This window comes from Oenanthe melanoleuca, chromosome 9 (genome assembly GCF_029582105.1).
Source record: "Oenanthe melanoleuca isolate GR-GAL-2019-014 chromosome 9, OMel1.0, whole genome shotgun sequence".
Classification (NCBI taxonomy): domain Eukaryota; kingdom Metazoa; phylum Chordata; class Aves; order Passeriformes; family Muscicapidae; genus Oenanthe; species Oenanthe melanoleuca.
In genome coordinates, this window is record NC_079343.1 from 23,298,827 (window position 1) to 23,310,807 (window position 11,981).

General features: G+C 45.1%; 1 protein-coding gene across 2 annotated transcripts in view; it reads left to right on the top strand.

The window, feature by feature from the left end:
• The window catches only part of CCDC50 (coiled-coil domain containing 50), a 42,466-nt gene extending 35,896 nt beyond the window's left edge, over nucleotides 1-6,570 (top strand). For both annotated transcript variants that reach the window (XM_056498509.1, XM_056498510.1), the window contains one exon: nucleotides 584-6,570. In XM_056498509.1, coding sequence (XP_056354484.1) covers nucleotides 584-603 — 20 coding nt within the window. In that variant the 3' untranslated portion in view covers nucleotides 604-6,570. The remainder of the gene's footprint in view (nucleotides 1-583) is intronic.
• Nucleotides 6,571-11,981: the final 5,411 nt, after the last annotated feature.

Here is an 11,981-nt window from a genome sequence, read left to right on the forward strand (position 1 = left end):
ACTAAAACTTGTCCTGAGAGCTGGCTGGTTTTATTCCTGTAGCATCTCAGCACTGCTTTGTTGGTTTGTTTCCTAAAATCACTTGGCACAGAGCAGTGTGGGTAGGGTCGCCCCTGTAGTTGTTTTAAATCTGAATGCCCATTGTCTGAGTTACCTGTAGAGCCTCTGGGGCAGTCTGAGTTTAACTCAATCTCAGATTCCTTCCAGCTCCACTAGTGATTAAATGTGGATGCTTCCCTTTCCAAAACTTAGCTTGGTAAACTTATGTTCTGTCTTCATCAAGCAAGCTGGAAAGTTGATGGCACTTTTTGGGTCTGTTTGGTTTAGTGAGACTGTGCAATGGGGCTGCAGCACCATTCACACCCTAGAAGAAATACCCATGTCTGCCTGTCTTGTGGATCTATCCTTCCTTTTGCTTGAGTCATGTAATATTTAGTTCCCATTCTGGCCTTTGACTTTACTAGTACCCTAGAAGTCAGACAGGCAGACAGGAGGGTGGGACAGGTAAAATATGACTTCAGGGAGTATTTTTTTCAGCAGGATCTAGCCTCACAGACTGTTTCCTTTCTGTTTTGTTTTCCAGGTTCCCGTAGGAAGCAGTAAACTGTGCTAGCCTTTGCTTTGGTACTGACTCTTCTGTAGCAAACATTACTGGAATTGCCAGGCAACTTTCTCGATTCCTGACCTGTTGGGAGGCCCACCCTCCACTCCCAGGATCATCTCTTTAAGTGTCATCATATTAAGGAAAATTGTTTGTTTTAATTTCTTACTCATCTGTGATGACTTGAGCAGTGCAGTGTAATCTAGCTGCCATTGAGCTGTGCAGATCAACCAGCTGGCTCAACAGTTCCCTCATACATTCTTTTCTTTTTATTTTTTAAGTTTGGCTGGAACTCTGAAAAATAGGACAAATTGAGATGCATGTACGATGGAGGAAAATTGAAGAAATTAGTTGAGTAATGGTAATGCAGCAGAACATCAGAAGTACAAATCCTTTCTGCATTAGGATAACTTAGCAAAGAGAGCTATAAGAAGAATTGTGTTTTTTCCTGTGTTGGATAGGACAGCTGAGCCAAACTGACAGTCATATGAGCTTTTAGGAAGGAGAGAGCACTGTCAAACATAAACCAGCAAAAGCCAAACCTTGAGACTGGTGAGGCAGAAATAGCCTATGGAACAGACTATTTAAATGCTGTATTTCTTTCTAGGGTTTCCAACAATCTGAATAGAGTGTGTATAGGCATTTAGCTCCAGGATATAGGATAGAACAGTTAAAAGGAAAGACAGTTGAAATTTGACCTTGTGTGCATGACTTAGGATTTGCCAGGGAATTTCAGAAGCTGTGAGTTGTGGTTTGGGAAGACTCATACAAACAGATCTGTGTATCTGAAGGGACCTCTGTGGTCACCTACTTTGAGCTTCAGTGTGGCAGAAGCCAAGGAATTTAATTAAAGCCAAGTAGGATCTCCTGTAACTCCTAGCTCAGTTGCTGATGCACTTGAGTAGAGTAACTTGTTTGTGAACTTGGATATGTCTTGTAAACATGGGGTTGATGGAGAGAGGGCCATATGGGCATTGAACATCAAATTCAAAATCCAAAAGCCAGACACAGAGTGCTGAACAGTCCACACGATGTCTGTGCTGACTGCTTTTCCTCTCCACTGCTCCATCCAGCACCCCAGGCAAACTCCAGACAGGAATAAAAAAATCATTTCTCTCTAGGGCACAGCAGGGTCTGCCAGTTAGCTGTCTGTATATATTTTCCCATACAGTGATTCCCTCCTGGCTTGTTTTCCCTCCATTCTTTGAAAATAATTTTTCTCTTGCACAAAAAGTAGCCTTTTTCCTTGGCCTCCTCTCATTTAAATTCTTCAGTCTTTTTAATAATTTTTTTGCCATTATTTACAGGTGTATTTTTAAACTACAAAGCTGAACATCTGGACACTGTCTTGGAGTCTGTTCAGCCAGGGCAGGTTGGTTATTCATGGGCCAGCCCAGTTCATGGCAGTGAGCTTGGCTGCCTTGCCCCTGCAGCCCAGCCCTAGTGCCAGCACTGAGTCTGTCTCACCAATCTCTCTGTCGTCTCCAGCAGCTGCAGTTCTGCCTCTGGCTCTGCAGAGGAGGAGAGAACCTGTGCCTGGGGATGGAAACATGGACTTGTTTCCTCACCACTGATCTGCCTGGGAGAGGGGCCTTGGCAGCTCTCTGGAGCTTTGTGGAGAGAGAGCACTTCTAGTAAATAGGAAGAGGGCATGGCTGTCTGCTGTTCCTCTAGTGCATGACTCAAGCCCCAAGGCAGCTGTAAGGCTTTAACCTTGGCTCTTGTCCTGGCCAGGATAGTTATTGGGCCAAATCACTGGAAGACAGGACAACTCTTTTTTCACATAAATTGCAGGGGCAAGGTTAATACCACATCAGAAGCCCATGTCTTGCCTTTACCAACAACTCAAGAGACTTCCATCTCCTACCCCCACTGGCCTGTTGGCAGCAGTTCAGTACCTGTGAAGAACCACACAACCCCAGTAGATCTCTGCTCCAGGGATACCCTAACCAAAAATCTTGCCATGTAGGACTTTGTGTATGGGCAGAATCCTGCTACCTGCATACCCTTTCTTCCAGGCTGTGGCTTACCTGCCTGCATGGGCCCCTAAGTGACTTGCAAGGCCTTGCTTGCTGCTGCTTCTCAGGAAATATCCCAGTCAGCAGCTAGATTTTACTGTCCTTGCCTTGTTCCCTCTTCTCATTCTGTTGCTGTCCATTCAGAAGTACTTATGTTGTTCAAAAGGATTCAGAAAAAAACCCAACATAGATGCTAATTTTTTTCTTTTTGAGTTGATAACTTGGCCCAGTGTGGCAACCTCATCTACAAGGTTTTATTTTGTAAGAATTTATTTTTGTATTTCATGTAACAGTCAAAATTTCTACTGCTGCAAATGCCTTTTTTTTTTTTTTTTTTTTCCTGTGGACTTTTCCCTTCCATTGCCATCAGAGTAATTATTGTTGTGAAATGGATGCCTGGTGGGTTTGTAAGAATTAATACTTCCTACAGACACCCTAGTCCAGGCACTGCTGCCTGTATCACCTGGTACACTTGTGAAAACTGGATGGAGAAAAGTCCTGCCAAATTAGAAGTTGAGCTTTGTACTGGCTATGCTTGCAGAAAACTGGTGTCTCTCTCCAAAAGGCAAGGGGAAATCACCAACTAGGAATTCAGCCCTCCATGGGCCTCTGTATCAGGCTGTGATGGACTTTTTTGCACTGCAGTTGGCTGGTGCAGCTTTTGTCTTAACCCACTCAGAGAAGTCATGAAGACCCTTGAGGCCTCTGACATTAATTCAGGAGAGGTGCTTGGGAATATCCAAGTTGTTGGTGTCAGTGGTAGTGAGTAGAAATGTGAGGGAAAACTCTGGTAGTTTGGAAGCTGGGTGGAGTCTGAAGAACACCTCAGTGCCTCCTCTGTGGAGCTGTAGGATCTCCTTAGTGGCCAGCCAAGCTCTCTGGCCAAGACATCAAGAGGCAGGAGCCCAGGAGAAGGATCCCAGGAGCAGCTGCTGCTTCCTTGGATGCTTTTGGAATGTGCTGAATGCTTTATGGGCTGTTTTGCTCTGTGTCCTCCCTTAGACCTCATCCTTTTTTCTTTCTCCCTACCTTTATTCGTTTGCTGACCCTTGTGTGTGTTTCTCCTGTTTTATTACTCCATAGTCCTTGTGAAAATGGGGTGTCTAAGGTTTTGCTGGAAGGGGGAGAGAAATACTAGGAGTGGCAGCTGAGGAAAGCAGGTAGTCAGTGGGATAAGAACAGAGCAATTGTTCTTCTTCTGCATGTTGGGATCCTCATGCAGCCATACAGGTTAGAGACCTCCTGTGGCAGAGGTTGCAACTGGACTTTTCATACTTAGTGACCACTTTTGAAAAGGGATTCCATGCTCCCACTGCAGTCAACAGGAATTAAGATCATGGATGAACAAGGAGCCACTTCCCTTGGGGCTCAGCAGCCAGAGTTCTGCTGAGAGTCAAGAGGATACAGCTTGTGTAGGTGAGATGCAAAATCAGCACCTTGTACATGTGTTCCTGGAAAGTGGCACAATTAAGCTGATCTTTAAAAAAAAAAAAAACACTTAGAGCAATATTTCTTTTGTATGACAGAAAAATGTTTAAGTATCTGGATTTTTTTTACTTGTTTACTCTTGCCAAGTTTCAGTAGCTTTGCCTATGGGTTTGCTCTGGATTTAGTAGCATGTTGGAGCCCTGGCTGGGACCCTGCCCAGGTCATTCAGGTCCTGCATCCCTTTCTGACTCTCTGCATTGACAAGGCATCCAGCACCATGTGGAAAATTCATCTCCTTGAAATCCTGGCACTTCCTAACCTTCCTAGTAGCTCACCTCAGCAGCAAGAGCTCTCAGCACCTCCTCCCCTCCATCCAAAGCACAATGGTCTGCAGAAGAGAGGTGGGGTGACCTGGAGGGATCGTGCCTTACAGCAGGGATACTCGATGTCTTCAGCAGGCTGACCTGAGTCACCTTGCTATGAAACACTGTCTTAATGTGGACTGTACAGCTTCCTACAGCAAGAAGCAGTTGTTGTCACAGGGATAGATCCAACAGGTTGATTTCATCTTTTTTAAGGAACTTCATGGGTTTGAACTTGGTGGGGTGAGGAAATATCAGCTCTTAAGGATAGATGAATTCTCATCATTGAATTTCTCCTCTTGGGGAAGGATAGAAGTTACAGATGCTGCAGTCTGCTTCTCTCTCTATAAAAGGGATCTTGTATGTACAGTATTTTTATATCTCTGCATTCCCACCTATCAGGATTTGAATCAGGATTGATAACATTCTCTACTTATGGAAAAAAAAATGGGTTATTATTTTTACAGTGCTAGACATCTGTGTGTTTATTTTGTGCCAAATTACAGCCACTGTTACATTCTAGTATTATCATTCAGTTTATTGCTGTTCATCAATGTGTATATTATATTTTTATTATCAAGGTTTTTATTTTAATTCATATTATCCTGTATGCAAACTAACTGTGGATTGCTAATTTATATATATGTTTATCTAAAGGGGAGCACTTGGAGACAGTGTGAGGATTCCCCTACTTAGTTTACACTCTGGTAACTGAGCACAGCCAGTCCATGAAACTCACTGCTTCCTTCACAGAACAGTCTCCTGTGTGTTTGTCCCCTGAGCAGATGGCTCCTGCTGTCCCTCCTGGCAGCACTGATGCTGCAGGACTGTGTGGGATGCAATAGGAGCTGGAGCACAGCTCCCAGCATGGCCTGACAGGTGCCTGAGCTCAGTGCTGTCCTGTGCCAGGGCAGGTGCTGCAGCAGGAATGCCCAGCAGGGTGGTGGTGTCTGAGCTTTGCTCTTTATCTGTCCCCAGACACTGGACAGCTGGTTTTGCCTCACTCTCCCAAGGTGTTCAGGGCTTAGTTTTGCAGTTGCTTTGGGAGGGGGTGTGGGGCATAGTCCCTTGCATGGAGCACACCACAGGCAGCTTGTCTGTCTTCTTTTTGCAGCAGAGATCCCAGTTTGCTGCACTCCAGCACATTTGTGGCTGTGCTGCACACAGGTGCCACTTGGACTGCCCTGCCCAGGACAGGCAGTGGGACATGGGCTTCATGTTCAGGGGCTGCCCAAGCCTCAGTTTCTGGGCAGGAGATACTATCAGCCACCTCCTCCCCATCAGTAGCACAGGACAAGGCTTAACCAGGCAGTTTGGGCTCTTCAGGAGAGTCCCAGAGAGGACAGTGGCACACACAAATGAGTATTTTCTACTTCATGGTAAACAAGTTCCACTGTATCAGTGTTCACTCTAAGTAGACTCCATGGTCTGTCTCCAGCTGCATCTGTGCACTGCAATATAGTTAATTGCCTCAGATAAATAACTGCAGTTGTCTCATTTAGCTCTTCAGGGTAAACTTTCAGCCTGTTGAATCTAAATATTAGCCATGCAATGAGGTGGATTAGTCAGAAGGCTTAAATTCCTCAGAGCTGCAAGTGTATCCTGCATTGTAACAGCTAATCCTTAAATATGAATTGCACACTGACAATAATCTGTCTATGCAAGCCTATTCTTGGTTTTATTTTGACTGTTCACTCTATAATTTTACCAGGTTTGGCATAGAACTTCTGAATGACATTTAACCAAAGTATCATGTCTGTGTGTGTGTATAGCATGTTTAGCTTCATATTCCTGAATTGTCATCGAATGTAAAGGGAACATTGCCTTGCCCCATTGTTCAATAAACCTCTGTATTTTGTTATTCACCACTTCCTTCTGTCCCTCTGTGTGCTTTTCTGAAAACCTAAGTGGGTTACACAAAAGCAGGGGAAAATAAGACTTTGATCCACCCTTTGTTCCTGAAACATAGCTGCTCCTATCAGCAATTATGTTCTTCCACTGTAATAGATGTAGCAAACAAACAAATTTGTATTTAATTTGATTATTTTGTTGACAGACAGATGGAAAAAAGGCTATGTAATATCTTGGAAAAGATCTGGACTGTTTCATTTCCTGAGACTGTGATACTGAAAAAATAAAGCAGTATGATTATTTGCAAGGATAGGATGCTCTTTCTTATTTCATTAACATAGCTTTTACTTTTTCAAAAAGCAAGGGTTGAAGATTCTCTCAAACAACATGTACCTACAGTGGTGGGGCAGAATGCAAGAAGGAAAAATGGTAAATACCCTGGGCCTGACTGCTGTCATCAAAGGCATCAGCTGAGGCTGCAGCCACATGCAGCTCAAACATGAGCAGACCTGATCCCATTGTCATGTCACAAACTGTTTGTGACTGAACATGCTGAAATAAAGAGTAATTTACAAAATACAAATTTTGGATCTTGCATCCAGACTGTAAGCCTTTCTTAAATGCTTATTTACTAATTTCTCTCTGCTTGCTAAGAACAAGCATTGCACAGGAGGGCAGAGAGTCCTTTGTCACCCCAGCACAGGGTGCTCCAGGCTTTCCCTCTGTGGGCCAGGGGCTTGGGCTGCACAAGTGAGTGCTCTGACTCCACCAGAGCTCACTTTTGGGTTAGGTTAGGGTCTATATCACACCATGTGCCTCGATGTTGTCCTTACCTTCCACCAGCTGCATCTCAGAGTACCTTGGGTACTAGCAGTGAGTAGGAGTCAGCAAAACACACATGGCTGGCAGGGGAAGAGCCTGGTTGTGAAAAAAAAAGGCTCTTGGGAGTGCCAAGAGCTCTGCCAGCTTACAACCTCTTGCAGCCTCTTGTCTGGAGTGACTGGGTCAGTCTGTTTTCTCTGAAAGGCTCCTTTCATGCCAGTCTTGGCACTTGTTGAAGCACTAGGCTGTGGTGGGAGCAGGGCCAGCTGGAGCCCTGAGAAACATCTTCCACCTGGTGCAGTCATGTGCACACAGAACTGGGTGTGGGGACCACAAAAAGAACACTGAAGAGCCCCTGGGGATGTTTTTCTGTACCAGAAAACTGTGGTCTCTGAGTTTCCAAGCTGCATGCAGCTCTCAGGCTGTGGGTGTGCCATGGTGGGTGGATCAAGGCTTCCCATGTATCCATCTGTGAAAAAAGCCAGTGGAGATTGCTGAAGTCACCATTGCTGGGTCCCAGCAGCCTGACTGCCCCTTTGGCTGTTTCATACTGCCCTGCAGGGTGGGGTTGCAGGTGGCAGCTGCACTCTCCTGCCTGTGTGCATGTCCAGATCGTCATCTCCCACCCAGCTCCATGATGCTAGGGGTTCCCACCTGGAACTGATGCTTCTTTTGTTCAGAAAGCAAATCATGGCTGCAGAGACCAAGAACCTAAACCAGCTGAGGTATCTGAGGCACAAATGACTTGCTGTACTACACATGGTAGGTATGTACCATTCCCAGTTTATTTTCCAGGCCTGGTGGGTTACAGCATGGCTGGAGGTGGAGAAAATCCCCTCTGCCATGTGAAACCCCGGTTTATTCCTGAAACTATTCCTTCTCTCTTCCAGTACTGAGCAAAGCTAGTCCCTACATTCTTTACACCATCCTGGTAGCAACAAGAGACAGCTCCTGGCACCCATCAGTTATCTCATGTCTGAGGTACATGTGTCCATCACCCTGATTTCTTCTTTCAGAGACAGTGATCCTTGAACAGTGCCCTGAGTCGACCCTGAATCACTCTAGCCAGAATTCCTGTCACAGTTAATGGCAAAAATTAGATTTATTGAGACCTGGGATCAGGCTGCAAACCAAGTTTAAATCAAACTCAGAACCTGAGTCTGGCAGCTGGGTATTTGTTGCATGTCAGTGCTTCCCTGACTGACCCCAGAGAGCCCCAGACAAGCACCCAAGCAGCTCTGCCAAAACCTGCTCCTGTTTCATGTTGTTGCTGGTGAGCAGCAGCTCTGAGTACTGACACCAGTTTTCACAGTCTCCTTTCCCCTGGCACTACTTTTGCTCAGCAATAGCTCTCACCCTGCCCTTTTCCCCCCAGACAGATCCTAACTCCACCTCAGTGACTCAACTCGTGGCCTTTTGGGGCCAGGCTTCAAACACAGGCACAGGAGCCCTGGCTGGTGCTGAGGACTGGAAGCCATGCTGCACATGATTTCTATTTATGTGTAAACAGCATCATGCCACGTCACAGGACAAATCTTTCCTGGCTATTTCAGATTTGAATGTTTTCTCATTTTACTGAAATTATGGTTTTTTTGGAAATTTTGGAAATTATGGCAGGGTTTAATTGTAAGCCAGAGGAACCCGTGTGTGTCACTGGTGGGGTTTATACCCAGGTGAGCAGAAGTGCACCAGCATCTCCTTCCCTGAGCTGAGCTTGGAGCTATGATAGGTTCTGACCCAAGAGTGAGTGCTCTACACTCTGCCTTCCTCCCCTCTTCATCCTCCCCCCAGTGCAGGCAGTGTCCAGAGAGTGCTGACATGGCCATGCACGTGCATGATACCAGAGGGTGCTTGGGGAGTGTGAGCTTTGTCCCAGCAAAACAAAAGGAGCTTTAACAGGTGCTGGCACAGCAGCAGGAGGTTTACCAAGAGGAGGTGGAGTTTGGGAAGAGGATGAGATGCCCACCTACTCAAGGTTTATTCCCACCACTGGCACTGGCTGCCAGCTGTCACACAGCTCGTTATCCCAAAAATTTCTGCTCAGCCTGCCAAGGGATGCATGAACCCCACTCAATCACCTCACTTGTGTGTTTTTATTTAATTGTTAATAGCTCACAACTGATGAAACACTGAAGGTGCCTGTTAATGTCCCTCCCATCAAGCGTGCAGGCAGGTCTGGAGGAAGGAATTCCTTGCAGTGCCCTCTCCTCCAAAGGCAAAGAGAGGCACCAAGAACATTACTGCTGCTATTTTTGTTGCTGTTATTTTAACTGATTGGGTCCTGACTGTGTGAGTGACTGTGTGAGTGACTGGTGAGATGTACCTTTGGTACGAGGCGAGAGAGGAGCTCAGATTCGCGTTTTTGGGTGACTGAAAAAGCTGAAGAATGGAGAAATGATTGGGGTGAACGTTTAAAATTGCTGTGTGCTGTGTTGAGAAGAGGTGAATACTTTGTCCCTTAATAAAGAGAGACCCATCCCCACAGCGATTTTTGGGATTTGGGTTGTGTGTGGGGATTTCCTGCTCGTGGGGGACAGCATTCCCTGTGACACTTGTGTTCAGGTTTAACCGGTCGCCTGCTGCCGCTGGCCATTGTGTGTTTTTAGAGTAAAATTGCCATCTTGTGACAAAAGTTATAACTGCACCAAACTGGTAATTCTTGCCTTGTGTGGCCTGTGTTACTGGGGCTGTGTGGTTGCTGGCTGCTTTGTTGCAGCCTGCTCACTTTGTGTGCTGTTAGACGTGGCAGTTGAAGCTCGAGCTGAAAGGGTTCAGCCATCTAGGCAAGCCCTTCTGGGTGGTTTTGGCTTGAACCAGTGTCTTTGGAGTCCTATATTCCTTTAAATTTATATATATATATATCATTTGGCAGCATAGGTGGTAGTAGCCATTGGCACCTAGACTATGGAGAGCTTGCAGGGTAGTATTTAGGCAATTTTCTTATTTACAGTATTGCATACCTTCTGTTTATTTCATTGTAGAAACTGTGCAGCACAATGTGGATCTTAACGATGTTGAATATGTGGCAAAGCCAAACACACAAAAACTTTAAGAAAACAGCAGAATTGAAGTCATAGAAGCCCCTTTGGCAGTACACAGTGTAATCCAGGGAAGATCAGGGGCAGTATTTTCCCTGGGCTCTTGCCTCAGGCCCAGGGCAAGCTCACTGTGTGATGAGCTGTGAGTAGATCTGCCATGACCTCAGACCTGGGCAGCCACAGGAATGCTGTTCCCTACCAATGCAACACATCAGCTACTAGGACATTATGAAAACATAAAGAAAAGAAAATTAGACAAGTTTTAAAACATTACATGAAATCAAAACTCCCCAAAGAACAGGGAGTTCTGCTTGACAAGTAACACAACCACTCACACCCAGCTCCAGCTAGGAGCCAGAGTCTCCACCACCTTCCCCTATAAGCTCTTAATGTGACTCCTCCCTTTTATCACCAGCCCTTCCCAGGCTGCTCTCCTGGGAATAGGGTTTTTCTCACTTGGAAAGACTCTTTCCCATCCTTCTGATGGATTTAAACTTTTCTCTCCTTTTGTTGTAAAGTGTTTTGGTTTACTCTTCAGAGGATTAAAAATTGACTCTTACATGCTAAAATGAATTCCCTAGCTTACTTCCCCCATGTTTGTTTAACTTTTGGTGTGAAACACTTCAGCCTTGGTTCAAAGGCTGTAAATGGTTTTCTTGGGCTTGGAGTGCTTTCTGTTTTGATGAATCTTATCATACTGTGGTGTGAATCCCAGAGGAACCTGTGGCTGCTGCTTTGAAGCTTGCAGTGACCTTTAGATGTGTGGCAGCTCTGTAAGGCTGTGCTGGATACCCATGTGGGAAGCAGCCTGTCTGAAAACTTGGCCTGGTATTCTCCCCTCCAAAGGGACAGGAGTGGGTGATTTCTGCAGAGCAGGAGGGTCCAGATGGGGTGTGGGCTTGCACATGGCTGCTGTACTAACCTCCTAGTAAGTATTTTAAATGTCCTACTGAGCTACCATAACCTGTGGAAGAGAGATGTTCTGTAGCAAAGTGACCACTTAGTGCTGTGAACGACAGGAAAAAAGCACTGAAGGAAACATTTTTATTGGTAACCCATTCCTTCCCTTTTTGCTGAGCATGAGGACAGGAAAAGCATCACTGCTGTGCAGAACACTGGGGAATTCCCTTCTAAATACCCATCCCATTGTGTTGGTGCTGTACAAACCTGAAACAGCAAAGCAATCCTTACCCCAAATTGAGGTGCACATGTAAGGGAGAGGCAGTCTGTCTATAGAATAGAATCTTAACCCCAGATTTTTCTTCGATTTTGATTTTGTTTATTGTCTTTAATGGCTCTTCAGGAGCACAGCTGTATCCATATGCCACTCTTGTGGACTTAGCCACATCACTATTCCTGTATTTACTCCTTCTTTAGGTTTTTTTGTATGTCAGTTTTTATTCTGTACTGCTTAATTGGGTTCTGTGTTACTGAAATCTGTTTACTACTTAAAGAGCATTGGAGAGTTGCACTGAAATATTTATGTCCAGTGCATTACTTCATTAAGGAAATGATCTAAAATGAATGGAGATTGAATTATGCCCAAAATGCCTATAAAACTGGATGCTGACTGATTACTTAATGGTTCTCCTGATATGTGATGCATTAGAGGTCTCTGTAGCCTTTAATTTTTCATGGGCTGAGCTCAGTTTTGCAGCAACCACAGACTGCTGGCTAATGGCATTTTCTTGTAACTTAGCATATTGCTCTTTTTTTTTTATTTCTTTTTTTTTTTTTTTGACATACATGGTAGTTTCATGCTATATGAATTGAAGTGTCAAAGTATGTTTTGTGCTTGAGAATGTATTTGGGGTCACTAAAGGCATTATTTCCATTTCAGTGCTGGGAAGCCAAGCTGTTC